General features: G+C 41.0%; 2 protein-coding genes and 1 long non-coding RNA gene across 6 annotated transcripts in view; 1 reads left to right on the top strand and 2 right to left on the bottom strand.

Annotated features, from left to right (window-relative positions):
• The window catches only part of LOC111337480 (uncharacterized), a 40,389-nt gene extending 30,339 nt beyond the window's left edge, over positions 1-10,050 (bottom strand). The window contains exon 1 of one of the 2 annotated variants that reach the window (XM_088758530.1): positions 9,769-10,050. In XM_088758530.1, the coding sequence (XP_088614656.1) occupies positions 9,769-9,963 (195 nt within the window). In that variant the 5' untranslated portion in view covers positions 9,964-10,050. The remainder of the gene's footprint in view (positions 1-9,768) is intronic. The other variant, XM_088758529.1, reaches the window with a different exon arrangement.
• On the top strand, positions 494-27,869 carry LOC111337481 (uncharacterized). 3 transcript variants are annotated; one of them, XM_022943794.2, is made up of 10 exons: positions 494-915; positions 13,776-13,954; positions 14,777-15,025; positions 16,334-16,582; positions 16,777-16,996; positions 17,677-17,839; positions 18,250-18,405; positions 19,123-24,790; positions 25,212-25,817; positions 26,953-27,869. In XM_022943794.2, the coding sequence occupies exons 1-10, from the start codon at positions 579-581 to the stop codon at positions 27,334-27,336; spliced, it is 8,211 nt and encodes a 2,736-aa protein (XP_022799529.2). In that variant the 5' UTR covers positions 494-578; the 3' UTR covers positions 27,337-27,869. The 3 variants fall into 3 exon arrangements, with proteins under 3 accessions (XP_022799529.2, XP_088614657.1, XP_022799528.2); XM_088758531.1 differs by lacking the exon at positions 494-915 and adding an exon at positions 2,562-2,922; XM_022943793.2 differs by lacking the exon at positions 494-915 and adding an exon at positions 10,147-10,766.
• On the bottom strand, positions 17,575-19,312 carry LOC148732180 (uncharacterized). Its single transcript, XR_016000570.1, has 2 exons — positions 19,174-19,312; positions 17,575-18,398 (listed from the first exon to the last, which is right to left on the bottom strand). It is a non-coding gene; the product is annotated as an uncharacterized LOC148732180 (long non-coding RNA).
• Positions 27,870-27,948: the final 79 nt, after the last annotated feature.

Genomic DNA, 27,948 nt, shown 5'->3' with positions numbered 1-27,948 from the left:
CTGGAGTCGCAGCGATTTCTGCGTGGCGCTTTTCCCTTGCAACCCGTCTATATGTAAAATTACTAGCAACGCAAACAGGTATTTCCTGAGCATCGTAGAAATTGCGATACACACTTCTTCATCTATCTTATTTCATTGAGACATAGTCCGTAAAATTTCGCTATTTTTCACCCTTGGTGAGCAAATTATAATGCAGCCACGAATCTTTATCGCCCCGAGGTCTTTACCGACTTCCTTAGAAACCTTAACAAGTAAGTAAGTCAACAACGATTAATCCCGGAATTAAAACCGTGGTTATATTAGACGAGTATAGGCTTAAAGTCAATGCCGGTAAATAAAATATTGTGTTTCAATGCGTTGACGACTTCCGTTACATGGCAGTTTAAGCGCATATTGTTAACATGCAATTCGTGGATATATTTATCAAAGAAAAAAACCCTCTCCTAGAAAATGTACCCGCAGTCAATACTAGCTCAGAATTAAAGAATGATCTTTAACAATTAACCGCGGCTCCTTGCGAAGGGAAAAGTTAATCCCACTTCTCTATTGAGGCAGAGACTAAACTAAGAATCTTAGAAATGACTAGGTTACTTCTAGTAATATGGCTTTGTTGCGTTTTGACTGAAACGGAAGCTTGGAGAAGACGGCGGCGGAGAAGGGTTCCTCCTTGCAGCCCAGTAAACTGTCAGGTTGGAAGCTGGACAAGTTGGAGTTCATGTTCCCATCATTGCGGAACGGGCGGATCACAAGCACGAACACGTTCAGTGACTACAGGCGCGTCCTGTGGAGGAACATGTCCATACCATCTGCAAGAAACTCAAGCCTGTAATAGAGGCAATTGCCGGAACGGAGGCACTCCGACCAACGGCAGATGCAGTTGCAGAGCGGGATACGGAGGGACATGCTGTGAACGAGGTGAGTCCAATCATACAGGTATCTGGATTTTTTAGGTCATACTGGATATGTCGCAAGTGTGGTGTGAAGAAGATTGGATCACTGAAAATATACAGTTCTTGACAAATCTCTGATAGCCAAACTAAGTTGACGCGATCTGTTGCAAATATTGGTTACATTTTGTGAGCCTGTACACAATGTAGGTGGTCTGAATTTATTGTTTAAAAAAGGTGGCCAGATGTTAAGGAGATAGTTTTAAAAGAAAAAGGACTTGATTGTTAATGATAGGGAGTATTTGGATTTTTTTACACCGTCTCGCGTTTGTTCTGAGATTCTTGTGGTGTGAAAGAAAGGCTGTTTATTCGACCGTAAAAATGTTTTGAAGTTCAAATGCTTGATATTTGGTCAAGTACCCCTAGAGATCAAGTGGATCATTGAATGTGCATTTCTTTTTGATAGAAAAATGATTAACTGAGCTACGCAGAAGTTGCTTTGCGGACATACACGAACTCCATAGAGTGGGCGTGGAGTAGCAACGCTTGCATTATTCCCAAAATTGTCCTATGCCTGAGAAAGCTGATAGAAAATTCAAACAAAGTTAAAAAGGGTTTTAAGAGGAGGAGCTTAAAAGGGATTTTGAAAGATGCACACAAAGCGATATAGCGCTGAACCTTATAGCCAAACTGATATCTTGCCTCTGCAGATCCACTTAAGATAAATGCCAGAAACACACACCACAAAACCTTCAAATCTCGGAAGGAAACTTTCATAAAACTTCAACCATCAAAAATTCAATTCACTAAAAACAACTTCAAAAGTAACACTTTGTGTGGCTAACTACACGGCAAGAGATGGAAATTGAAAAAACGCTAAAAGATACACTCTTTAAACGAAACGAGGATTGGAAAGAAAACAAAGTTTGTGGAATCCTGTCTGTTGATGTTTGCTTAAATTGCGATTACCTATCAGTAGCGATGCATTGTTAATCGCGCAACAGAGTTTGTAAATACTGAATTACAAATTAAAACAATCCGCCCTGAAAAGGGATCTGTCCTACGCCGCCTCCTTCTATAGTTTCGTATGGAGGTGCAATAAAGGTTACCAAAATAACAGGAACTAAAATAGTTTGAGATTAAGGATCGTGAGATTTTTACCTTAAACTTCTGTAATTATTAGCCCTTAACACCAACTTTCTTAATGCTGTGCCCATCGAACATAGGGAACATTTCATTCAACAGGCGGCACGGATGATCGCTAATTAGAATAAATCTAGCAGAGGATAAATGTCACAACAAAGCAGAAAAATTAATTACAGAAGGTCTCTGGCTTTTAATTGTGTTTTCGTTGGCTTGTTTTTGATGAAATTAAAAACAGAAGGCAATCGCTTACATAAATAAATTGTTATCTTTAAAGAGAGACTGGTCTCAACATGTCGAACGTTCCCTAAAAAGACCCTTCTTACAAATCATTCACAGTTTCGTACCTGTCATTCCGTGAAAAATAGAATTTGCGTATACAAATTGAAGATAAATATTTTGAGCGGAAGTCGTTTCCTTCCCGATTGGCGGAGGAAGTACTTCATTTCAAGAAGTACATCCGTGTTTTCCAGACTTTGAAAGTTCTTGAGTTTGGTTTAACGAGAATACCAAGCATACAAAATAGGTTTTTGATCGAAATACAACATGAAAAGCAGTATCTTAACAATCTGTTTCTTGGTTTTGATCACTGGATCGAATTCGATTTTCTGGTCGAGAAGGAGACGAAGGAGGTCGCCTCCTCCGTGTAGCGCTAGAAACTGTCAGGTTGGAAGCTGGACCAGTTGGGGTTCTTGCTCGCATCAATGTGGAACGAGTGGCTCGCAGAGTCGCACACGACAACAGTTGCAGGCCGCGCAGTGCGGTGGAACTTGCCCGTATCAACTGCAGGAGACGCGAGCTTGCAACAGGGGTAATTGCCAAAACGGCGGCACACCAAATAATGGTGGATGTAGTTGCAGACTGGGATACGGAGGAATCTGTTGCCAACAAGGTGAGGTTACTGAACGAATAACGGTTGTCGTAATTCAGACAGACAGCATAGACATGGGCGAAACTACGCAGTGAATCTACCGCATGTTTTCATCGAGAAAAATTCAGCCAAAGGGTTTTTCAGTTCGTTAATTGCAATCCGAATGATCCCGTTTAGAATTCTCCATCGTCGAAAAGGATATAACCAGAACGTGCTTTCTACCGGAATGTTCCCGGTTCAGTCTAATCAACAGATCAAAATTTGATTTGTAATATGCACTATTTTAAAACTAATTTTGTTGTCAATATTGAAAATTTACTATTTTTATGAGTATGTTAGCGTTGTCATGTTTCACTGAATCAATTATTCCATGTGTTGGATCGAGGCACAGCTTGCTCTCCTATTAAAAGCTCAAAATGAAAAATTCTTCATATCTAGTATTTGAGAGCGACTCCCACTATAAATTGTATATATTTATCATTTTGTTGTTAATGTTCATGTTGTGATGGTGCATCGGTCTATTTGGTGCATCAGTCCATTGGATTTTAGCACAGCGATGGAAAATAATGAAAGAGCGGGGCGTGCGCCTTTTCGTTATTCGCCTGAGCTACTTTGAGAAAAACTTGAAGCAACACCGGATAGTTTATCCTTACTGCTAGGAAGTTAGCAACGCGCCGGAGAAGGTAAAATTGATGTTTTCTTTCTGGAGTTAGTTACACACAGCACTGTCCTACTTTTTGAAGTTAAAAAGAATACGAACTACATTTAATTGTGTGATCTGGAAAACCACAGAAAGATTACATGAATTTGTGCCAAATGACGAATGGAACACAATTATTAATTCCAAGCCGTACGGGGATATTGTACCAACTGCGATCCGAAATTTCGAGCTTTGGGTGTGTGTATTGGTATTTCAGACGTTCTCAGCTCGTTGCAGCGCATAGCTGTCTGTTCTTTTCCTATTGATCGCAAATATATAAATAAACTATTTACGAACAGGACAATCTGACTCCGGGATCAGCCAAAGAAGTCGTTATCACGGCTCAACCAATGTAAAATCTCACATCAAACAATTTTTTCCGACTATTTTTATACTACCGATATTGAAGCGAAATCTCCACCATGGTATATCGGTTTGAGTAAAGAGAAACATTTTTTTCGCAACAGGAAGTTAAGTCATCATCCCCTTTCATTGGCCCACGTAAGAAATCATTCAGATGCCCCCACGAACAACGCCGCTCACGAAAAACAAGAATGTGTAATCCATCCAGATTACACTCAAGATAGTGCGCTAGTTTTTTCTTCATTTACTAAAACAAGTAAACCTTATTTATCTCATAAACGGCGGTCAAACATCTATGAAGGCAAAAGAAGTTTTGTAATTCGCTGGACGTAAGAGTTCGTAAGCAAGGGAATATTATTGGTGTATAAATCAGTAGGTGCAAATATAAGCAGACAAGGGACGACTAACTCTAACAAAACTAAAGCACACGAGATCATTGTAGGCTTTTAAGACCAGAATGAAGATTGGTTCCCTTTCCAATTACATACATGTGTATTCCCAAATATGCTCCAACCTTCCAAACTGATTTGCTTTCAAAGTGAAAATGAAACAGAGCTTTTAAGATTATTTCCTAGCTGGTAGGTGATGCTATTCGAAAATGGGACAACAAGGGAACTTTCGAAGAAATCGTAATTTCTCCTTACTGAATCGATACTTTTTTTTCCTGATGGTGGATATAGAGAGCAGACAAACATCAAAACCTTGCACACAATTTTCTAAGTACTACTCATTTTTTCCTAAGAAAGGGAGTAAATACGAACATACTCTCGAAGAAACGTGACCTACCGTAGTTTCTCTGTTATAAGGCGCACGGTTTTATCAAGAAAATTCTGTCTTCGGGTGGAAAGTTAGTGCTGAAATCAGTTGCGTCTTATATCCAAGTTTTTTTGCGCAGCTAAATCTTTAGATCACAATTTTAGCAGAACTTATAGTTAAAGAAAAGAAAAGGACACTTATTGTTGGTAACTGACTTAATTAGTGGTGGTTCTGAAAAGAATAGGGGCGGCTCTGAAAAGAGCCGTTGTGCTGTTTCTGAAACGGAACCGTTTCTTATACGACCTCTGTCAAATGACCACGAAACACAAGCAGAGCTTTTTAGTCTGAGGTGTAGCAAAGATTGCGTAAATATCCAATCCTTTACTCCTATGAATTAAAAAGGAATACTACTTTTAGAATACTAATCAACTTGCATAGAAAAAGCAAACAAACCGGCGTAAATTTTCATACGTTCTTAACAACACGTGCTCGGTAACATGATATCCGCGACAACAAAATAATCATTCAACCTTGTTTCAAATTCCTTGAATCGTGTCTGTGTCGCTCTCACGAAAAGTTCCTTCTCTGAATAAACAATGTGGAGATAAAAAACCTACCTTCTTCGTCTATCAGGCCTTTTTTGTGCACTGAAACTTGCATGCTTGGTGGTGCGTTGATGTTCAGCTGTCGATCACCTTCAATTAAGACTTTCGGTGGGAGTTTTTCGCCATTTGCTTTCACCGCCAGGGCAACTGTGAAACTTTCTCGGATCCATCACACCTTTTGTTAACTCTCAACCTTTTGCTGCATCTTATAACCGAGTGTTTTCACGTAATTTTCAGTTTGGGAACTTGGCTTGTTTGACTAAGTTGCTAAGTTTGGTGTGCGTCTCATAACCGAGTGCGCCTTATAACCGAGAAACGGCGGAAACAAATGAAATGACCGCATCTTCCACGCTTCGCTGATGTTGCTGTAAGCACTTCCCTTCGATTCGCACACGCTTCTCCTCCCACGCAAGAAACTCAGTTTATCAAAGCGGTAAAAAAAACAAAACTAAAACAAAAATAAACTGTAAACACGTTTTTCGACTCACCAGAGCGTGAAGATGAAATCCTTCGCTGGCTGTGGAGCGTATGCCTCTTGCAGTATGGACTGCAATCTCGTAATCATACGTATGCCTCTTGCAGTATGGACTGCAATCTCGTAATCATACGTACATGTGCTTTGCTTTACAAACGAGAGTCTCTGTCCTAACACTGCCGCAGCTCCAGCATTAAAATAATCTGCAATATTATCGCAAAACTGCGAAGACGGTGTATGTCGCCAGCCGCAGTGAGTCCTAAGTGCTTTACTGAAATTGTGATAGGGCGTATGTGCAAAACAGTAACTCTTATTAAACTACTACTTTGCGGAATAAATTAATTAACGATTACTTCAAAATCCTTGTGAAAGTTATCTTTACCTTATTAGAAAATATGTTGGCATTATTCCTTTAGTTTCGTTAGATCTCGCCTGGTTTCGTTTCGTTTTGTTTCGCAAAATAGTATAAGCCTGAAACGGGGGGTGTGGTATTCATCTGATACCATCACATTAAGACATGACACAACGTTTCACAAGAAATAATAAACAAAGTCATGTGACAATCGCACCACCAGTGTTTTACGTCAACCTCTTCCGTCTAGATAAACAGCGAATTGCGCTAGCCAGGTTTATTTCGCTGTCTACAACTTTCATTTTCATTTTAAACCATTAAACTTCGCCAGAAATTAATTTCGCAGAAAAAGACAAAAAAGATGCGGATCACCGAATTTTTGGCAATCGTATTTATGGTGCTAGTTCTGGCAAAGCAAGAACTACAAATTCCATAGTCTTCCACCATTTTTTTCTGCTGTTTTGGCTTTTTCGCGCATGGCTTTCTCGGAAATCCTGGCGAATTGTGGGTAATAAATGAATCATAATAATTTCCTATAATTTATGTATTAAATTCGGCACATGTGAGATGCGATGTTTGAAACAAAAGTTGAACCTAAGTCGAATCTTCGACTGTTTCAGTCATAGATACGGCAAACGTCACATTTAATTTAAACCAGTCGAGTTTGATTTATTCAAACATCTACTTCACATGCATTTACGCGCATTAAGTTCGGCACATGTGCAATTCGACGTGTGAACCTCAGTAAATGCGATAACATTTCACACTTTCAAAGCGCCGATTTCAGACATGGGGGAGCGAGTTTTTTTCTTTTCTTTCGCAGTTTGACAAGTTTTAAGCAGGGATTCTTAATGTACAAAAGGAAAAAACGATTGTCTACTATTACGCTTAAGTTAATGTGCAGAATAGTGTGTTAGACATGATTTCGAACACAGCACGGCACAGCGCGGCACTGTCATCGATGACAGTTCGATGTGTTTACTTAATAATGAAATATCATACAGCGTGATAGCAGCTGTCTGAGTGCGTTGTAAAGGCGCATTTTTCAGTTCGTCATTCGCAATCCGAATGATCCGGTTGAGAATTCTCCACCGTCGAAAAAGAAATGACCCGACCGTGCTTTTTAATGGAATGTCCCCTGTTCAGTTTAATCAACATATCAAAATTTGATTATTTTCTAATATGTTCTATTTTAGAACCAATTTTGTTGTCAATCTTGATGTGATCTTTATGTGATCCGGGGGAAGTGTAAGGCAGGGGTCGCGCTGTGGCCTTAGTTTTTTTATGTCGCGCCATAAGATGTCCCACAAATATGTCGCGACATTTACACCACGGGAGTCATGGAGGTCGCACTTGTGCGACATAAATGATATTTGAAACCAGACTGTCAACTCTTAATATTTCACGCACGAAAAGAGCACTAAATATAATTTTGTAGACATTAGGCAGGTGCTCGTTTTATTAGCGACATTTCTTCAATCTCTGTTTAATTTGTTCAATGTACAAAACCCTATTGGTTTGTACTCATTTTACAACACTCGCCAACGACAAATGTTGGCTCTTGCCACTTTAAACCGACGTCGACAGATGCGAAAAAATGGGAAATGATCAGCGAGCCAAAGGGTGAAAACAATTAATCCCCATACTGAGAATAATCAGGTGAATAGTGCAAATTTGTAAATTGGTATGGGTTGAAATTCGCCCTAAGGACCAGATGAAACGTTGTAAAGAAAACTGGTGACGTGTTGTCTTTGCAGAATTTCTAAAATCCAATTTTTGCCGGTATTTCGGACTTTGTTGACGTTAAGACAGAAGAAAAGCAAAAAATTGTTTTTTTTTTTTAAGGTCATTAGACAAGATATGACCTGCTTCAAGGCAGGACATTGGCTTTTTTGATCTTTAGGTCCTTCGGACATAGTTATGTCTGGTCGCGACAAAAGGGTCGTCAGTTGTCTCACGCATGCAATGACGCTTTTTTTGTCCAATATAAACACAAAAGAAGCGTTAGTGCGACCCCTGTGTAAGTAATTTGAACCAAATGACGAATGGGACACAATTATTAATTCCAAGCCGTACAGGTATATTGGACAATCCGCGATCCGTACCAAAATAGAAATTTCGAGGCTTAGGTAAAGGTATTGGTGTTTCAGACGTTCAAAGCTCGTTGCAGTACATAGCTGTTTGTTCTCTTCCTGTTGATCGTAAATATATAAATAAACTATTTACGAACAAGAAAATCTGACTCTGGGATCAGCCAAAGGAGTCGTTATCACTGCTCAACATGTGTGAAACGTCACATCAAACAATTTCTTCTGACTGATAATATTCTACCGATATTGAAGTGAAATACCTTGGTATATCGGTTTGAGTGAAAAAAAAATGTTTTTCTGAACAGGAAATTAACTCATCGTCCCATTTCATTGGCCCACGCAAGAAACTATTCAGATGATCCCACAAACACCACCGCTCAAGAAAACAGGAATGTGCGATACATGAAAAACACGCTCAAGATAGTATAATAGGTTTTTTTTTTTCTGTTCCTAAAATAGGTTCTCATTCATTTCACATAGCTGTCAAACGTCTGTCAAGAAAAGCGGCAAAGTTTTGAATTCGCTGAACGTAAGAATTCGTAACCAAGGGAACATTTAGTCAGTGTAAATCAGTGAATACAAATGTGTGGGGACAAAGAACGACTAACTCTAACGAAACTGAGACACGGGATTATCGTAGGCTTTCAAAACAAGAATGAAGAGTAGGTCTCTTTCCAAATGCATACGTGTGTATTCCCAAATATGCCCCAGCGTTCCAAATTTGCTTTCAAAGTGAACATATACCAATTAATCCTAGAGAAAGAGCTTTATAAGATTATTTCCTTGCTGGTAGGTAATGCTAGTAGAAAAACGAACAACAGGGAAACTTTGGAAGAAATCCAGATTAACGCGTAATTTCTCCTTACTGAGTTTATACATTTTTTGCAAGTGGGTGTGGAGAAGAGACAAACTCATCAAAACATTTGACACAATTTGTTAAGTAAACGCTCCCGGTTTTTTTTTTTTCTGAGAAAGGGAGTAAATACAAACATGCTTTCGAAATTTTACAGAGAAACGTGACCTACATGGAAAAAAATTATCCTGAAAAACTAACAAAGGGGTACACCCCTTTGTCTGAGACATGCTGAAATGCGTAATGTTGCGAGAATATATGAAAAGGCAGATTGTAAGTAATAGTTTACATTAAAAGTGTTTAAATATTTACTTATTAAGTCACGTTCCAAGACAAGCCATTCCGCATTCAAATAAAAGAGGTTTACATTTTAATTGACATCTAGCGAACCAATATTTTCTTCTCTCTCTCTCTTTCTCTCATCTCAAATCAAAACATCTCACTCTTTCAAAAGAGGGCATTGCGACACGAATAACAGCTTTTGCAATGATGTAAAGTTGTGCAACTTGTCACGCACGCTCCCGCCAATATGTGCCGCGAGCCATATAAACACGGCGGAAACAAATGAAATGACCGAGACAAATCGCATCTTCCTCGCTTCAATGATGTGTAAGCACGTCTCTTCGAGCGCGTCAAAGCAGTAAAAATACTGTGAACACATTTTTCTACTCACCAGAGCGTGAAGATGAAATCCTTCACTGGCTGTAGTGCGTGTGCCTCTTGCAGTATGAACTGCGACTTCGTAATCATAAGTACATGTGCTTTGCTTTACAAACGAGAGTCTCTGTCCTAACACTGCCGCAGCTCTGGCATGGCGAATCATTAAAATAATCTCCAATATTAGTGCAAAACTACGTAGCCGTTGCATGGCTGCAGCTGCACTAAGTCCTAAGTGCTTACTGAAATTTTGAAACGGGGAGTTTGGTACTCATTTGACACCTTCACATTAAGACATGACGCAATTAACCTTACATAAGAAATGATAAACAGGGTTATGAAACAATAACACCACCAATATTGTTTCATCACAAAGTAATGGTCACGTTTTCCGTCAACCTCTTTCGTGCAGGTAAACAGCGAATTTTTGAAGAACCCAAAACACACTCTTCTGCAAGAAGGGTTAGCATTTCTCAAGAGTGGTCGAGTAGATTATATATTTTGACCCTAAAACAGTCTCATTTGATACAGTGAGGTGATACCGTTTCGAGCCATCGTCATTGCGTTGCGTTATCCTGGTTTATTTCGGGGTCTACAACCTTCCTTTTCATTTTAGACGATAAAACTTCGCCAGAAATTAATTTACTAAAAAAAAAAAAAAAAAAATGCGGATTAGCGAGTTTTTAGCTATCGTATTGATGGTGCTAGTTCTGGCGAGAGATATCGATTCGTGGCGGCGACGACGACGGCGACGTTCTCCTCCTCCGTGTGGTGCACGAAATTGTCAAGTTAGCTCGTGGACCTCATGGAGTAGCTGCAGCCATCGGTGCGGAACAAGCGGAACTCAAAGAAGAACAAGAACAAAAACTGTGGTAGAAGCTTGCGGGGGATCTTGCCCGTACCGTTTAGATGAGGTACAAGCCTGTAACAGAGATCAGTGTAAGAACGGAGGAACCCCTTATGCTAGTGGATGTAGGTGTCGCCCTGGATATCAGGGAACTTGTTGCGAAGGAGGTAAGTAGATCCATGCATGAATGAACGCGAAATTAAACACTTGTGAGTGAGCGCTGGCAATCGACAACCATTGACAAGATTTTACGAAGCTGACATGGAAAAAATTTCAATATTTTAATTTTCTTTTTAGCGATGGAAAACATAAAATTGGAAGTTCGTCATTGTTTCATTGCTCCCCGTGTTCGCATTGTGCAACTGTTCCAAATGGATTCAATATCTGTGTAAGCTGATAATCCAACACTTCATTAGTAAACACATAGTAGAGGGGACTAACTATGGTAAACATGATAAACTTTCACGCTTTAAAGCGCCGACTTCTGATGCGGAGAAGCGAGGTTTTTTCTTTTCTTTTGTAGTTTGACAAGCTTTAAACAGGGATTCTTGATGTACAAAACGAAAAAAACCGTTATTTACTTTTACGCTTAAGTTAATCTGCAGAATTGTGTGCATGGGCATGATTTCGAACACAGGAGTGGCATTCGTCATGATGACAGTTCAAGATGAAATATGTCACACACGCGTGAGAGCAGTTGTTTGAGAGCGTTGTAGCGGCACGTTCTGGAATTCAGCATTGACAAACAACCAAATGCGTAGGATGAATTCCTTCCTAGAAAAATCGCCTTGAAACAATCAGCGCACTATCAAGAGAACTAAAAGTGGAATAAGATTTTAAGTACTGTATTTTAACTTGAAAGAGTACTTTTTTTTTTAATGAGAACCTTTTTTTATAAGAATGTCGAGCTTGAGATCACGTCCAAAGAAAAAACGATCTCAATATTCCCATAAAACGCAGAGAAGAAAACATTTGTCGCTAAGAGGAGAAAAAGTCACTCACCTTTATTAATGTCTTCTCTTTTTCAGCGATGAATATTAATTTTTGTTCCTGAACAAAGCGAAAATTAAACGAGGGAAGCGATGCGCGTCTTCTTATCATAAGAGATTCTATGGCTCGTTGCTAAGCAACGAGGTTTTGTTTCACCCCCAACCAATATGACCGCTAAAATCGTGGAAGGGTCTATTTAAGAACGTTTTAAGAACTTTCCTCGGGATGAGAGTCGATTAAGAATGTTTTGATTTTGCTATTCTGTATATTGAATGACAAGCATAAAATCAAGGTAGCAAATGTAACTTAACCAAAATACTCAATTAATTAAGGGCATGTTTTGTATAACATTAACATCGGTGACACCCACCTCGGTTTGTCATAATCAGCAGTTCTTATTTATAACTGTTTCAAATTAACTTCCACATCATAAAAGTCATCAGGTGATACAAAGTCTGAAATAGTGCCTACCATGTAATTTGCGCACATCTTAAGAATGTTTTCAGCCTCGACTCGCAAAAAAATTTAAGAACGTTCAGCCTCAGCTCCAAAATTAGACGTTCTTATAAAAAAAAAGAAAGAGTATACTAGTTAGTTTTATTTCCGTTTTATAGGCCACGGAATGTCGATTTTATCGAGTACTGGTTCTACCTAATTCTATATTGTGCAATGTGAAAGTTCAGAGTTTTCTCGTCTTGGTCGTGACAATACTCTGAGTCTTGTAGTGGAAAGGGTAAAGGTCGCAAAATTATTCGATCATGAGCCCACGCGCAAATTTGTTCTTGGTTACGTCATTCTATCACGCACGGCTATGCAAACATACTGTAAATATGTGCCAAACATACAATTTATCAAAGTAAATAACGAACCCCTCCTTAACCAACTGGAGGAAAATGTGACCGTAGACTGGTCTTCTTTAGGGCGATGACTATTACTATCCTCGACACCCCACTGATTGACAGAGAGTCAACAAAAATGAAAACACTGGGTAAGTGAAGAAGGAAAATCGTGAATTTTCCGAAACCAGAGATGACGTTGGGCAGAATGCCTATTGTTCTCACAACATTTTCTGGCGGTAGCGAAAAAATTTTAGATCTGTAGTGTTAACTGACTAACACTGACACAATCAACGAGATCTTGCGTCCTTTCTTCAACAGGGAATAAACGTCTAGCTCATTTACCTTGTTAGCGCGGAGTTATGAAACAAAGGCCTTGCAAGTTATTGTTTGTGCTATCGTTTCGTTTTATCACACTCAACCCGCGAGTTTTAAAATCTAGCCATTGAAAATGCTCAAGCCTAAAACGGCCGTTTGCAGGGTTTGGCATTAACAACATAAAAACCCTACATCTATGTCGGCTATGCCCTTTTTCACTACCAAAAACTCCGCCACGCCGAAACTCGAAAATTCCTTGCGAAATTGCAGTATCTTATCTGAGACAATGCGAACCTTAGCTTGTACTTTTAGGGTAATAAAGGTTTTCAGGAATTCGCTTTTGAAAATTGATTTTCACACAAAAAAATGCCCGAACTTTGAGTATTTTCAAGTGCAAAATGATTCTACTTTTACTTACGTTCATTTAAAGAGCAAATTGCAGATACATCAAAAAGCCGTGCGTTGATTTAGAAGCAAATACTCCTAAAACTCAGAAAAGGGAGTTTTACGAAGCCTAGTGAGCCAATTTTAACCCATTCGTCTCTTTTTTTAGGGCTCTTCAAAGCGAGGTCGCGTTCAAATTTTTCGCTTTATCGGTTATGAATAATTAATTATGCCAATATGGCAACCGAATATTCGCCGCACCGAGTCTCGCGCTTGAAAACACAAAGTACCGCCTGCAAACAGGCTACTGCCCGCGGGATGATATGAGACTAGTCGGGGAAAAGGGAGACTCTCCTTCTGGCTAAAAGTAATTGAGTAAAAAGACGCTACAAACGGCCCATGTAGGCGAAAAATTTTATGTGGCCTTCTTGAGATTTTCAAATCGAAATGTAATTTAGACAAGCAATTTTCAGAGCTCATAACCCTTACGGATTTTGTTCGTCTCAAGTCAACAATTATTAACCACGGCCACCGTAGTGTGGTCTGCCTGTGCCCTAATAATGAGAGCCTTGCTGGCATATTACATCTGACTCAGCCGACTTACTTAGAGGTTTCCTACTCTTTTTGTCCTATTTCTTCTTTGAACAGACGTCAATGAGTGTAATACCCGACCATGCCAGCATACCTGTACCAATACGTTCGGTAGTTTTACATGCAGTTGTCATTCGTGCTACACCAAAGTGGGTTTAAAATGTGAGCTGAGGCAATGTAAAATCAACAACCAGTGTTATGCGTATGGCAGAGTGAACCCAAGTAACCAGTGTCAGGTAAGATTGTTTTATTCCCTTTTTGTCATGCCCGAGCTTTGACTAGCAAGTCGAGAGAAAGTACCCTATTTACTGGAACAAGGTCCGTGGCCCTTATTTGAGGCCGCCGCATATGAAGAAATGGCCGCGACAAAGAGATTAATTGCATTTTAAAACCGTGGTTTCTTCACTCAACTTCGATCTTGAGTCCACGTGTTATAGCATGGAAGCATACGCCACCTTTACGTCTGAATCTGTGCTTTCTTAATTACTTCCATCTCTTTCCGTCGAGATAGTCCAACTACGACTTAAGTACTACAGCGTGTGAAAGAAGTCTTCGAATAGCCCATTTCCGAATTACCCTTGGCCTCATTTTCAAAACGAGTCCTGGTGCTCATCCTTTCATATGAAAATAAGTTTTCATTCACATGCAAATTAAACTCATTCTCACAAGAATGGTTGAGCACCAGGCCTCGCTTTGAAAAAGAGGCCGAGGGTAATTCAGAAATAGGCTATTGACGCAACACCGAGACCCCGGCGCTTAAACCTTGCTATCCTAAATGCGACCTCATTCGGGAGAGACTTTTATTCGGACTTGCATTGTTTATTCGGGAGCGATGAGTGTTTGAGTTAATACGGCGTTTCAACAACTTAGAGCTGGTAGAAGATGCACCCTACTGAAATAACGCTTGATAAAAAAAAAAAAAAAAACTTAATGGAGAAAAAAACCGCAATGAAAGTATTGCTGCGATTAGATACATTCCAATACATTCTTAAAGCCTTGATGTCAAGAAAAACTATTAGTTATTAACGTTTGTTGCGTATTGTCCTTTCTTCCAATAGAATTGCAACAGTGCAAACAAGAATGCTTGGACAAACGACAACAATTTGCCGTGTAACGACCGAAAGGCATGCACTAGAAATGATCGCTGTTCCAGTGGGGCTTGCTCAGGCACACCTTTCTCGTGCCTCTCTTGCGAGGAGTGCTACAATGATGCGTGCCGCGTGAAACCTGGATACTGCGTGATTAATGAAGGTGGAAGACGACAGTGTTTTCGTCACGGAGCCTTACGACCAGGACATCAATGCCAGGTAAAATAATTCGCAGACAGTGAATCCTTCGGAAGATTAACTTTGAGTTGCATGAAGGAATAACATTTTAACCCTTGACACCCTAACATCAGTATGCATATTCTCCATACTGTTCTCTATACATGTCCCAGGGTGCTGACAAGGAGAATTTGTTCAACAATCAAGAGCTTCTTAGTTAGTGCTCAGGCGCCCGTTTCTCGAAAGTCCCGGTAACTTAATGGGCCCGAAGCCACGTTTTAAAATCAAAATTTAAAGGATAGGAAAGTAGGTTCGAATTCTGGCACCCAAATCAGTCCATTTTGTTTCTTTAGCTAATAGTTTTATTGTATTATTTTCAAAAGTTTTGAAATCCCCATCTTGAATGTAAACAGAGCAGCTTTACGGGCCCGACAAGTGACCGGGACTTTCGAAAAACGGGCCCCAGCAGGGCCGTGTTGTTCAAAGCTTTGGGTTAGTGTGAAATCTGATTTCAGATCGGAAAGCTTTAATTAAGAGAGAATTCAGCATAAATTTTTTGGCTTACGATCTGGTGATTGAATTTTCTAAAAAGAATAGAGAGACCTTATCCGAAAAAAGGCTTTGAAAAAAGGAATAAAGAAACTTGGATTAAAATTTAACGTCGGGTTAGCGCTTATGGGCCTTCGAACAACAAGCCTCGTCCCTTTATTCTAATGACCTTGATATCGTATTTAGTTATAATATTGTATGGAGAAGTTATTTCGGCTTGATGGACAAAGCCAATCGTAGATAAGGTGCCCATAAAGAGACAATGAAATGAATGATACTTTAACGAAATGGAACTCATCAAAAGATATTTTATAAAATTCAAATCAAGAAGGAGGTCCAAATAAACTATAAACGAGGCAAAGTTGTAAACTTGAATGGTCAAGACGTTGGGGTCTTTCACCAAGATAAAAGTCAGCCTCTTAATTAGCAATTATTCACCGAAGTGAAAGTGTTCAGTGGCGGATATTCTCCACTCTCTTCGACACTGAGGGGAATAATTAGTTTAGTATATACCACGCAGATACCAAAAAACTCATTTATTTCTTTCAATGACAGAAACATTCTCGGAACTGAAACTGTTGAGGCGCGGTTTTATTCCATCGGCGGTTCGGAGGTAAATAATATTTGCTATTCACTTCCGAACAAGCCAATCAGTGCGCGCGAAAAGCACTATTCACTTGTGTGGTATATGCTAAAACAATGTGGACACTATTTCGAGAACATTCTAGTTGTCAGGATTTCTATGAATTTCAAAATGGTTAATAGATGATTATTGCATCAATCACACTCTTCTCTCCTCAGCAATGCGACAGCAACTACAATAATAGGTGGACTAACAACAACAACCTTAGGTGCAGCGACAACAACTTGAAGACCAAAAACGACCGTTGCTCAAGTGGCACGTGCGTCGGCACGCCCTACAACTGTCTATCATGTGAAACGCATGACGGCAGTGGCTGTCCGATCAAATCTGGATTTTGCATAATACTGCAAGGAGGCCAAAGGACATGCTATGCCAAGAACCAATACAAGCCTGGGAATCCTTGTCAAGTAAGCCACCGGTCGAACTATAATGTTGGTTTCTTCCTATTTTTTTAACTATCTTCAGTGAACCCTCCGGTGGCGCATTTTGAGGGTGGTGGATATTTCTGTTCACGCAACGACGAAAATAATGCCACTTAAAAGTCAAAAGAAAAAAGCTGCAATTACGGTAATATTTGTTCTTGCTACCGTTTCTTTTTCAGTGGTGTAACCCTGGCAGTAGTATCAGCACGTGGTCTAATAGAGACGGTGTGGCATGTGATGACGGAAACGCATGTACACGTGCAGACACGTGTCGAAGCGGCCAGTGCACAGCTACACCTTTCAACTGCAACTCAGATTGTCAGTACTGTAATGGCAACAGTTGCAGTCTGAAAACTGGATTTGGTTTTGTGAACAGCAAGTGCATGTGCAAGATAGCAGGTTAGTAAGACCATGCCACGCTATACTCGTTCTCCCACAATACTAGGAATAAAATAAAGGGTGTATCGCATCCAAACTGGAATTGAAGCGCCAAAGAAGACCAGGCAACGTTGTAAGCTTTTTTTGTCCCTTTAATCTCGAGGTACTTTTTTTTAGTCGTCGCTTAAAAGAGCTATATCACGAGCACACAAAGCTTATTTTCTTAATCACCAGTTCATGTTTACGATTTATATATCACAATTTTGCGATTTATAAATCGCACTTATACGATCCAAAAACGGCATTTTTGCGATTTATACACAGTATATCACAGTTTTGCGATTTATATCTCATACTTTTTCGATTTAAATAACACTTCAGTGATTTGTGTATTGCATTTGTGATTTATAAATAGCACGTTTCCAAAGATAAGGAATACTGCGATTTACAAATAGCAAAGCCATGTCTCTTGCGATTTATTTATCGCAAAGTTGTGTTTTTGCGATTTCTAAAGCCCAAAGTGTTGTTGTTGCGATCTTTAAATCACAAAGCCGCGATTTTTTAATTGAAAAGTCAGGGCAAGGTAACACAATTGTTAATTTATAAATAACCAGACGACTTTATCAGCAATATACCTTATAACACACGCTATACCAACACTTTGTGTAAATAATATTTGTACACTTGGCGCCCCATATTAGGCCGGGACTACAGCCACCAAGCAGTGAGTCCATCAAATCAGTGTCAGTGGTGTGACTTGTACGATACAGCAGCTCGAGCCAACAGTGCATGGAGCAATCGTCCAGCGGTACCTTGTGATGATGGAAACAAATGTTCAAAACAAGACACGTGCAACGCTGGCAGGTAACTATCGCTACGTATTACTTTATAGCTGCGAAAAAAAAAGACGAAATGATCTCCCGAATATCTTCGAGTTCGTGGCCGAATAAGTTCCATCGAGGAAACTCTGAAATCGAAACATCTTCAGTCTTTATTTTGAAAACATTATTTCACCTACTCGGAGAGGGAGGGAAGTTAGGCATGACTCTCCATGAGGTGAATCCTCCATTACTGTACTAACAGTACTTGGTCATACCGTGTTGATTGAACACTTTCTTGACAAAGAGGGGGTCAGTACCCTGTGTCTCATCTCGCCCAAAAATATGATTTTGGTGATTCAACGTCAATGTCAATGATTATAAACAATAATGATTCCCAGACAAACATTAACTGAAGACACCTAATAACATTTGCTTTGCTTGTTATTTTTCTAGATGCGTAGGACAAGGTTACTCTTGCCAAGCCTCTTATCCCTCTACAAGCTGTATTCAAACCTCGCAGTGTGTTGGTGACGGATCTTGCCGCGCGATCATGAGGCCAAATGGAACAATCTGCCGCCCGGCTGTGGACGCCTGTGATCGCCCTGAACGGTGAGAGATAACAGAGGATTCTTTTGTTAATCATTGCTAACCAAGCTTTAGTGGCTGTGAAGCGACTTTAACGAAAAGCACTTCACAGAATGATGATTGCTTGTTAATATCATCCACTACGTACTCTACGTTCATCTTCCAAATCACTTCTTACTGTCCCCACTATGAATTCTGTGACATACGGTGAACGTGCGTTCTCTTTCTGTGCACCTACATAGATCACTTTCATAAATAGCTGCCGTATAAATATTCTTTTGTTTAAATTTAAATTAGCCCTACTGGCCTCGCTTGAGATAATGTATTCTTTTGAGTTTTGTACTGGAGAAGGAGGCCTGTAGGGCTAATTTAAATTTGAACAAAAGAATATTAATCCAGCAGCCATTCATAAAAGTGGTCTATTATGGAATACTCTTCCTGATTCTCTTAAATCTGCAGCTTCTCTTTCGTCTTTTAAATCTGCCCTTAAAACATTCCTATTCCGGAAATTTTATGTTTAGTATTGTGAAACACTTCATAGGTTTTTATTCCATTTAACTTTATTTTTGTTAGGGTAGGTACTACTGACTGTCAGTATCATTGTTATATTTTATTTTTATCATGCTATGTAAGCGCATGGAGATTCTTAAATGCGCTCATAAAAACCTTACTATTATTATTATTATTATTATCATAAAACTACATCTAAATTGTACTTATTAATGGAATCATTGTTTGCAGGTGTGACGGACGCCTTGGAACATGCCCAGGCGGTAAGACAGACAGCATTACCTTGACTACTGGCACTGTACAGCTTCAGGACCAGGCATTTAAGACAACCATATCTTTTCAGCACTCTACCGGTAAGCTTCACCTAAGGATGTCCGGATTCTCCGTTTTATGCGGCCAATTGACACTTAAGTGGTTCCTTCTACCAGCATCCTCTGCTTGCAATACCGTGTCCGGCGTAAAAGGAACGTTTTCGAATGGTAACTTTCAACAAACGCTGACTGGACTAAATCTTCAAGATAACAGCAAATACAAAGTTGCAATACAAGCTTCTGATATGAGAAAGAAAAATGCACAACCGGTCTGCAGCGGGGAGATCACAATTGACACATCAAAACCACAAGGTGGGTGGATCCGCGATGGAGCTGGGGCTGACTTGAGCTACCAGGACACTAAAGTCTTGCAAGTAAACTGGGGAGGAATTCAAACCAGACATGGTGTTGCCAAGTATGAATGGAAAGTTCTCTCAAAATCGTTTAGCACTAACCAGACAACCGAGCTCATGGGTTTTACCAGCGTAAATCTAAATACTAACGCAGGTAAGACCTTCAATGGCGTCACAGACGGTTCAAGGGTCACATTCGTCGTTCGCGCTTTCACAAAAGCTGGTTTGTTTTCTGACATCACTAGCGATGGAGTTGTTATTGATACTTCCCCACCCGTGGCTGGCAAGATCTATGACGGAAGTCAACTTCGTGTAGATCTCAAGTATGCAAAATGGACTACTACGTTCAGTGCAAACTGGGATCGTTTTACCGACCCACATTCCCCTATCTCACGATATTCCTGGGCAATTCAGAGAATAGGAGGTGGTTTAATCACGTCATTTAAGACAACTGCTCTAAACCGCTCTCCCACTGCAAATAATCTGAATCTCGTTTCTAAAGAAGGTTACTGTGCGGTAGTCAGAGGTTACAACGAGGCTGGTCTGTTTACCCAAGTCAAATCCGACTGCGTGCTAATTGACCATGATGCTCCACAAGCTGGTGTAGTAAATGACGGACACTTCACTGATATAGACTACCAATCCGACAATACATTGATAGCAGCAAACTGGAATGGTTTCGCAGACGGGAACAAAGGGAGCGGAATCGTAGAGTACAAATACAGAGTAACAGATAGCAGTGGACGCGTTGTTGTGTCTTGGACGTCGACAGGAAAAGCAACAAACGTCACACACACCGGACTGACGTTAGGAAACAACGCGAAGTATTTCGTGACTGTTAAAGCGATGGACGCAGCTGGTCTCACCACTGACGTCACTACGGATGGCGTTACCGTGGACACGACTCATCCAGTTTTCACTGGTAAAGTTAAAGTAACTGGCGAGGATGACTTCATAAATGGAACTGCATGTGTCTATGTGTCAAGTGTCTCGTCATTGTCAGTTGACTGGGCTGGCTTCTCTGATGCTCACAGCGGTCTCAGGCGTTACGATTGGGCTGTCATGCCTCTTGGAAGATCACCATCAAACTCCGACTTCAATTCAGTGCCAGGACCTCATTTGTCGACCTCAGCTACGTTTACAAATTTAGCACTAGCTCAAGGAAAACCGTATCAAGTCATCATCAGAGCACACAATGGTGCTAAACTGTATAAAGATGCCCATTCCGTCACTGTCATACCCGATGCTACACCTCCATCCCAAGGAAACGTTAACGATGGACCAACATCAGGAGTAGACATCGACTATCAGGCAGACGTGAAGCATGTTTATGGTTCCTGGACAAAGTTCCCAGAGCCTCACACTGGAGTCAAGCAGTACTATTTTGCCGTCGGTAGCTGTATCCCTGGTAACTATCATGTGACAGGAAATACTTTCCTCAAGGTTAACCCTTCACAGGCCACTACCTTTATGCTAACAAATCTCACACTGGTCAATGGTCAAAAGTACTGTATTAAAATAAAAGCTGAAAACAGAGCTGGATTAATAAGCTCCGAAGTTTCTACGGATGGCTTTGTGGTTGACGTGACTCCCCCAAGCTTACAAAATGCTCAAGTGCGTGACGGAAGTTCAGGCTCAGACATTGACTATCAAGATAACACCACAGCATTGTCAGCAGAATGGGATGGTTTCGCCGACCCTGAGTCTGGAATCCAATATTATGAGTATGGAGTTAGCAGAAATCGTGGAGGAGCTGTTGATGTGTCTCCTTTTCAAAATGCAGGGTTGAATACCTCAGCCACCGTTAATGGTCTTTCCCTGGCTGACGATGTATATTATTTTACTGTTTGCGCTGTGAACTTTGCTGGACTGCGCGACTGTATGAGCTCTGACGGAGTGCTGATTGATTTTAGCCCTCCAAGCCATGGTGTCGTGCACGATGGAGTCATTGAGCCAGATCTTAAGTATCAATCTTCTCTATCAGATATGGCTGCAAACTGGGAAGGAGTCTGGGACTTGGAAAGTGGAATTCAACAGTTTGAGTGGAGTATTGGTACAAGCGCGAATGACAAAACCAGTGTTCAAGATTACACGGATGTTGGTCTTTCGACACATGTCAGAAGTCAAGGAGTCCTTACTTTACTGAGTGGAACAAAATACTATGTGCATTTAAAAGTGAAAAATCAGGCTGGCGCTGTCAGGGAACTGGTTTCGGATGGTGTCATTGCAGATGCAACTCCACCAATACCGAGTACAATTCTTCCAGGCTTTGGATCACAGGCTGGGTGGAGGTACAACGAACAAGACAACACTTTCTACTCGGCTTCTGAATCTGACATTGCAGTTTACTGGAAGAGCTTCTCCGAGCCTGAAAGTGAACTTTGGTACTATAAGTGGGCCATAGGTACGAGTAAATGTGGAACTCAAGTTCAACCATTCATAAACATTGGCCGGTCCACCTACGCCAACACTTCGATGACGAACCTAATCTTTACGCCCGGTGTAAAATATTACGTCACTATAACGTCTCGAAACCGAGCTGGTCTCGTCTCGCGATCATGTTCGGATGCATTGGTCTTTGATGGCACACCACCGAATCCGGGAGAAGTAAAAGTTAGACAATCATCAGGTCGAAGTGGAAGGAAAACATTTGTCAGCAACAGTAGTATCACTGTTTCCTGGGGCGAGTTTAACGATATGGAAAGTGGCGTGAAAAGCTGCAATATATCCGTTAGGGACAAAGCGGCACAACTTCTTTTTCTTGAGAAGAGCAATGCATCTTCGAGTAATGTTTCGCTGATTTCGAGTGTTCTTCTTCATGGTGAAAGTTATAATGTCAGTGTAGTTTGCATAAACAATGCAGGTCTCGTTGCTTTTTCAACTGTCGAATTTGCCATCGATAACACGCCACCTATTCAGACAGGTCCCATTAAAGCTGGGGTATCACGCAATCAATCCTTTCAATATCAGTCAGACACAGAATCCATTGTAGCCACATGGTCTCCGTTTGCCGAATATGAGAGTGCTGTCCTGAATTACCGTTTTGCTATCGGTACTCAGCCGTTCCAAGACGATATCGTCAGCTTTGAGAACGTACAACTAGCAACGCAGGTCACCAAGAACGACCTTAGCCTTTCCCATGCGAACGTTTATTACGTAACAGTTATAGCAACGAACCTTGCGGGTTTAAGTAAAAACGTATCTTCGCTTGGACTCATTATAGACACAACTCCTCCATTAGCTGTTGACAGTGACATCCACGATGGCGTAGGTGGGGATGACATCGATTACATTTCTCCAAACATGGCTATTGAAGCCTACTGGGAGGACGTAAGAGATCCAGAGAGTGGCATTATGGAAAGCAAGTATTGTTTAGGGACCAAGCCTCGAGGCTGTCAGATAAAAGCAATGGCAAGTGTTGGAGCCAACTTATCATTCACCTGTCCGACCTGTCATGCTTATGCAGGGGAGAGAGTGTATGTAACGGTGCACGTGACTAATGGAGCTGGTATTTCTGTGACTCGCAGCTCTGATGGAATGCTTTTGGATGTAAGTCCACCGCTAATGGGTGACGTCATCGACGGAAACGATTTAGCAGGAGTAGACTATAACGTCGTTCTTGTGAACTGGAACGTTTCTATGTCTTGGTTTGGCGTTGAAGATGCCGAAAGTGGGGTGCGATCATGCATGTGGGTAACCGTGGGCGAAGATGGGAGCAAAATCCAACAAGTTGACATTGCCAATAGCTCAACCTATGGTAAAAGGAAAGCTTTTTCGAATTCTCAAAGATACGCGGATCTTCCCTTCATCAAAAACATCACTTATCACAATGTGCTGACATGTTGGAATAACGCGGGTATGCAGAATACTGTTCGATCCAATGGCTTTCGAGTAGAATATGTCTGGCCCATTCCAACGCATGTCAGAGACGGATCAGCGGAGGGTGCTGACCTGGACTATCTAACCAGCGCAAAGAGAGTTGGTGCTCATTGGGATCCTTTCATGGACGATGCCGTTGATCCAGTCGTTGATTATGCGTGGGGCATAGGAACAGCTCCTGGTAAAGACGACGTTTCGCGTTTCAGTAGCATTGGCCTGCCCACAAATGTTGAGAAATACCTGGTACCCAACGCACCAGGCCTCGATGTCTTAACCTCAGGACAAAAGTATTACAATACAATAAAGGCCATCTCTGCCAGAGGACTCAGTAGTGTGGGCTCTTCTAATGGTTTTACAGTAGACTCCTCCCCACCCATTATAACAGAGGTCACCACACATCACGAAGTCAAGGACCAAGAACAAAAAAGTGTGGAAATATATGTTTCCTGGAGTAAGACTAAAGACAATGAAAGCGGTATAAAAAGCAGTGCATACTGTTTGGGAACAACACCTCTTACTTGTGTGGCTGAGACAATACCCGCAGGTGTGTCTACTTCAGGTATCATTGGCCCATTTATGCCCCAAACTCGTGCTGCATACCATGTGACTGTGTTTGTTGTAAACAGAGCTGGTTTAACATCTGTTATGTCGTCCGAAAAGCTGATATTTGACACAACACCACCGTCCTTGGGTATTGTGATAGACGGAATTAGCCAGGATATCGACTTTACAAATTCAACGAGTACCTTTTCAATTCAATGGAGAGGTTTTAAAGATGAAGAATCCGGTGTCACTGGGTGTTCTTGGGCACTGATAGAACAGTCAGCGTCGGATAACAGTTCCTCTTTTGGAAATGACACAGTTGTTGTGCGAAAAGCCGTGGACAGCGGTGGGAACTTTACTGCGGGAAATGTTAGTCTTGTTCCCGGCGCTCGCTACATCAGTCGAGTAACCTGTACAAACGGTGATGGCTTCAGTAGCACTTCATCTTCTGATGGTGTTATTGTCGACGTCACTCCACCAAATGCTGGTCTAATTCACGACGGATCATCTCTCCTCTTTGATATTCAGTTTCAATTCTCAACAACGGCAGTCACGGCAATATGGGAACCATTCCGCGACCACGAGAGCGGTCTAGCAAAATACCGCTGGGGCCTTGGAACTACCCCTGATAATGTTGACGTCTTAGAGTTTAAGGACGTCGGCATGAAGACTTCAGCAATTGCGGAGAACCTTACCCTTACACATGGGGTAAGGTACTACATTACAGTTGAGGCCACAAATGGTGCTGGAATGACGTCACATGGATGGTCTGATGGCTTCATCGTCGATATCTCACCCCCTGAATTGACAGAGGTATGAATAAGTTGATTAATTGTTGGCGTAACAGTGAGTCGCTCTAGGCACAAGCATGCATAATGACATATTTGTTTCTCTTTGTCTCGCTGACTTTGGCTGTCGTAGCTTAATGAACTCGTTCGTGAGCTGCATAGCAGCATTGTGTGACGCCTTGTTTATTACTTCATAGATGTCTCTGATCCCTTCCAACGCACTGTCAGTCTGTTAAATGCTGAGCAGTGGGGAGACAGATATCTCACAGTCAAACTCATAGATTCAAATCTAATTTTAGGTTCATCCCCCACGACGTATTTGACTTACTTTAAGTCTTAATAGAGTATTACCAAGATATAAAATCGTTAGTTTCAAGATGTAGCTGAGTGCAGGACCCTTCTTATGAAATTGAGTGATATTTGCATTCTATTTTGCACTCTTTTAGCTTTCGCGGGGTTCTCGCTTGTGGCTTGGACCCGGAGGGAAACTTACAGCATCCTGGAAATCCCTAGATCTCGAAAGTGGCATATCCAAAACTGAATTTTGCGTAGGAACTTCATCCAATGGCTGTCAGGTGAAATCCATGACCAAACTAACCAACAACGGAACAGGAATAACTTGCAATGACCGTGAGTTGAGACACCAAGAAACATATTACATTACCATACGAGTTCAGAACGGTGCAGGGCTGTCTGCATTGGCAACAACGGACGAAGTAAAAGTGGACCTCACTCCACCGTCTGTTGGTCAGGTGCTGCCGGCCACTGATGTAACATCATGTGTGACAAACTGCACCCTGGTCTCTAACGTAACCTTCTTCCAGGATGCTGAAAGTGGTGTGACAGCATGCAGTTATGCCATACGCAACAGTACTGACTTGACTGGCGACTTTGTAAATAATGGTTTGAAAACAACCATAGCAGCAACAGGGCTCCTGTTAGTGGCAGGTGAAAGGTACTACACCGTTGTGAGATGCGAAAACAAAGTTGGACTTGTCACAGAAAGAGCATCTACTACACCAGTCTTGGTTGATGACACTCCACCTACTAAGGTTAGCTAAATATCTTAGGGAACAGAACAGGCGGCCTGTATGTGACGGCAAATGTTGAGAAATTACGCTGGCACTCTTTATTACGGATCGTGTAATTTGATCTCTAGCACTGATCGGGATGATAAAATCGAGTGCGGTTTCGCTAGTCAAAACTCCCCTCCTCTTCCCAACAATTATAAGCTGTTTGTAATAAGCACTCCGATGAGCAAACTGACAATAATTTTGATCGGGGATAAAGGTGACTTGCAAGTAACAAGCATCTCAAGGCCAGATAAATTACTAAAAAAAGCATGTTTCGACCCCGCGCGACTCTACATCCTTTCTAAACACAGCCACAAATCCCATTAAAATTTATTCGTTTTAAATTTGTTTTGAAACAAGTTCCAATTTATTATTTCCTTACTAAATCAAGTGCGATAGGTAGGATTCCATTTTAATTCTGTGACGGGATGCCAAATATAACACATTGCTTTAAGTTCACACGTACATGAGTTAAATATGCTCAGTTCCCTTATAACGGGGGGGACGCTGACTTCAATCGATTCTTTCGGTCTGAGAATTTCTTAACAGCGCCGCATCGGAGAATGTTTTATAAGTGACGGAACCTTCAGGCATCTATCTTTCTCAATGGATTTATTGGACTTGAGAGCTCGTAAAAACTGAAATACAACGAGCCGAATAGAGCTATTACTATAAATCTATGCTAATTGAAATGTTTTAACTCGAGCACGCGGAGCGCGCATATATATAATTCTAAACGCACAAGTATTCTTAAACATAACAAATCTGCTTTCGATTAAATGGTGTACATTTCGGGGTCTAGATAAAAGGAACAAACGATATAACATACCTCTTTCTCCGTTCTATTACAATGATACATTCGACGATCCTTCAATCAATTTCCACTACATGCGCTTGTAACTTACACGTGTGTCGAATGAAAGGTAATGCTGACAGCTAATCGATATGTCACATAAAACAAGGAGGTATTGACGGTCACGCAATTACAACAATGAACGGTATTCGTTACACTTTTAGATTCGTTTTACAAACAGAAACCGTTTTACCCAGTTTTGTTAATTTCTTTTTTATTTGTTTTACCTAAAATGTTGTTTGTTCATATTTGCTTTGGAAGGGTTCGGTAATAGTAAGCCCAGACCGCACGCATGACGTTTTTGGACTTCACTCCAGCTGCCACCTATTCAACCAAACACTGCGGGCTCACTGGTTTGGGTTTTGGGACGAAGAATCAGGTTTGAGCGGATTTCGCGTTGCAGTTGGCAGACATCCAAACGCAACAGACGTTCTTTCATTCCAAGATGTTGGCATCACAGCAAATGTCACGCTACCTCTTAATGGCACAAGTGGGTTGTTTGAAGGAGACATTGTGTACGTGACAGTCGAAGCACGCAATCCAGCAGGCCTGGTTACGCAGAGTACATCACCTCCTACAAGATTGATTTCAGCAAATAACGACGAGTATTTGGCGCAAGGAGACTTTTTCTGTTACAACGTTTAAAAGGACAACATGACGAACAGATGGCTAGAGCTTTTAGAACGGCTATTATAAATTTATTCCTTGATTTTCAGAAGTCCTAGAAAACCCTGATCGAGGTGTAGAAAAAGTTAAGTGAATTGAAAAGTAAGAGATACTAATAAATTAGATACCCAAACGTAAGGAATGAAAAAAAGGAATAGCACGCGGCGAAGTGGAAAGCACCGACATGTGTAGTTGCGTTACGCCTGCACGTGACGTTTGAAGGACAAATCACATAAGTTGTTCGCGCAACGCAGCCGATTCACGCGTAATATTGTTCGCTTCGTTTAGATTCAATTCTGTCTTGCAGAAAGAAGTTAGCTTCCCAAGAAAGTGACCGTAATCGAAACCTTTCGTCCGTGATACATGTAACTTTCATTTCATATCGAAGAAGTTGTAAGATTTTCTACAGAAATGCCAAGTTCAAATTAAAAAAAGGTAGCAAATAGACCGTTGTACATCAGAAAATATGCCAAATAAAGCGACTAAAAGTGAATACTCGGATTCACAGATAACCGGTTGCTTAATATTTTCTCAAGAATACTACGGCGAAGTATGAAATCGAACCATCGTATATTCATCAATGAGTCTTTG

This window comes from Stylophora pistillata, chromosome 4 (assembly GCF_964205215.1).
Source record: "Stylophora pistillata chromosome 4, jaStyPist1.2, whole genome shotgun sequence".
Classification (NCBI taxonomy): Eukaryota; Metazoa; Cnidaria; class Anthozoa; order Scleractinia; family Pocilloporidae; genus Stylophora; species Stylophora pistillata.
This window is presented reverse-complemented; position numbering and strand designations above follow the sequence as displayed.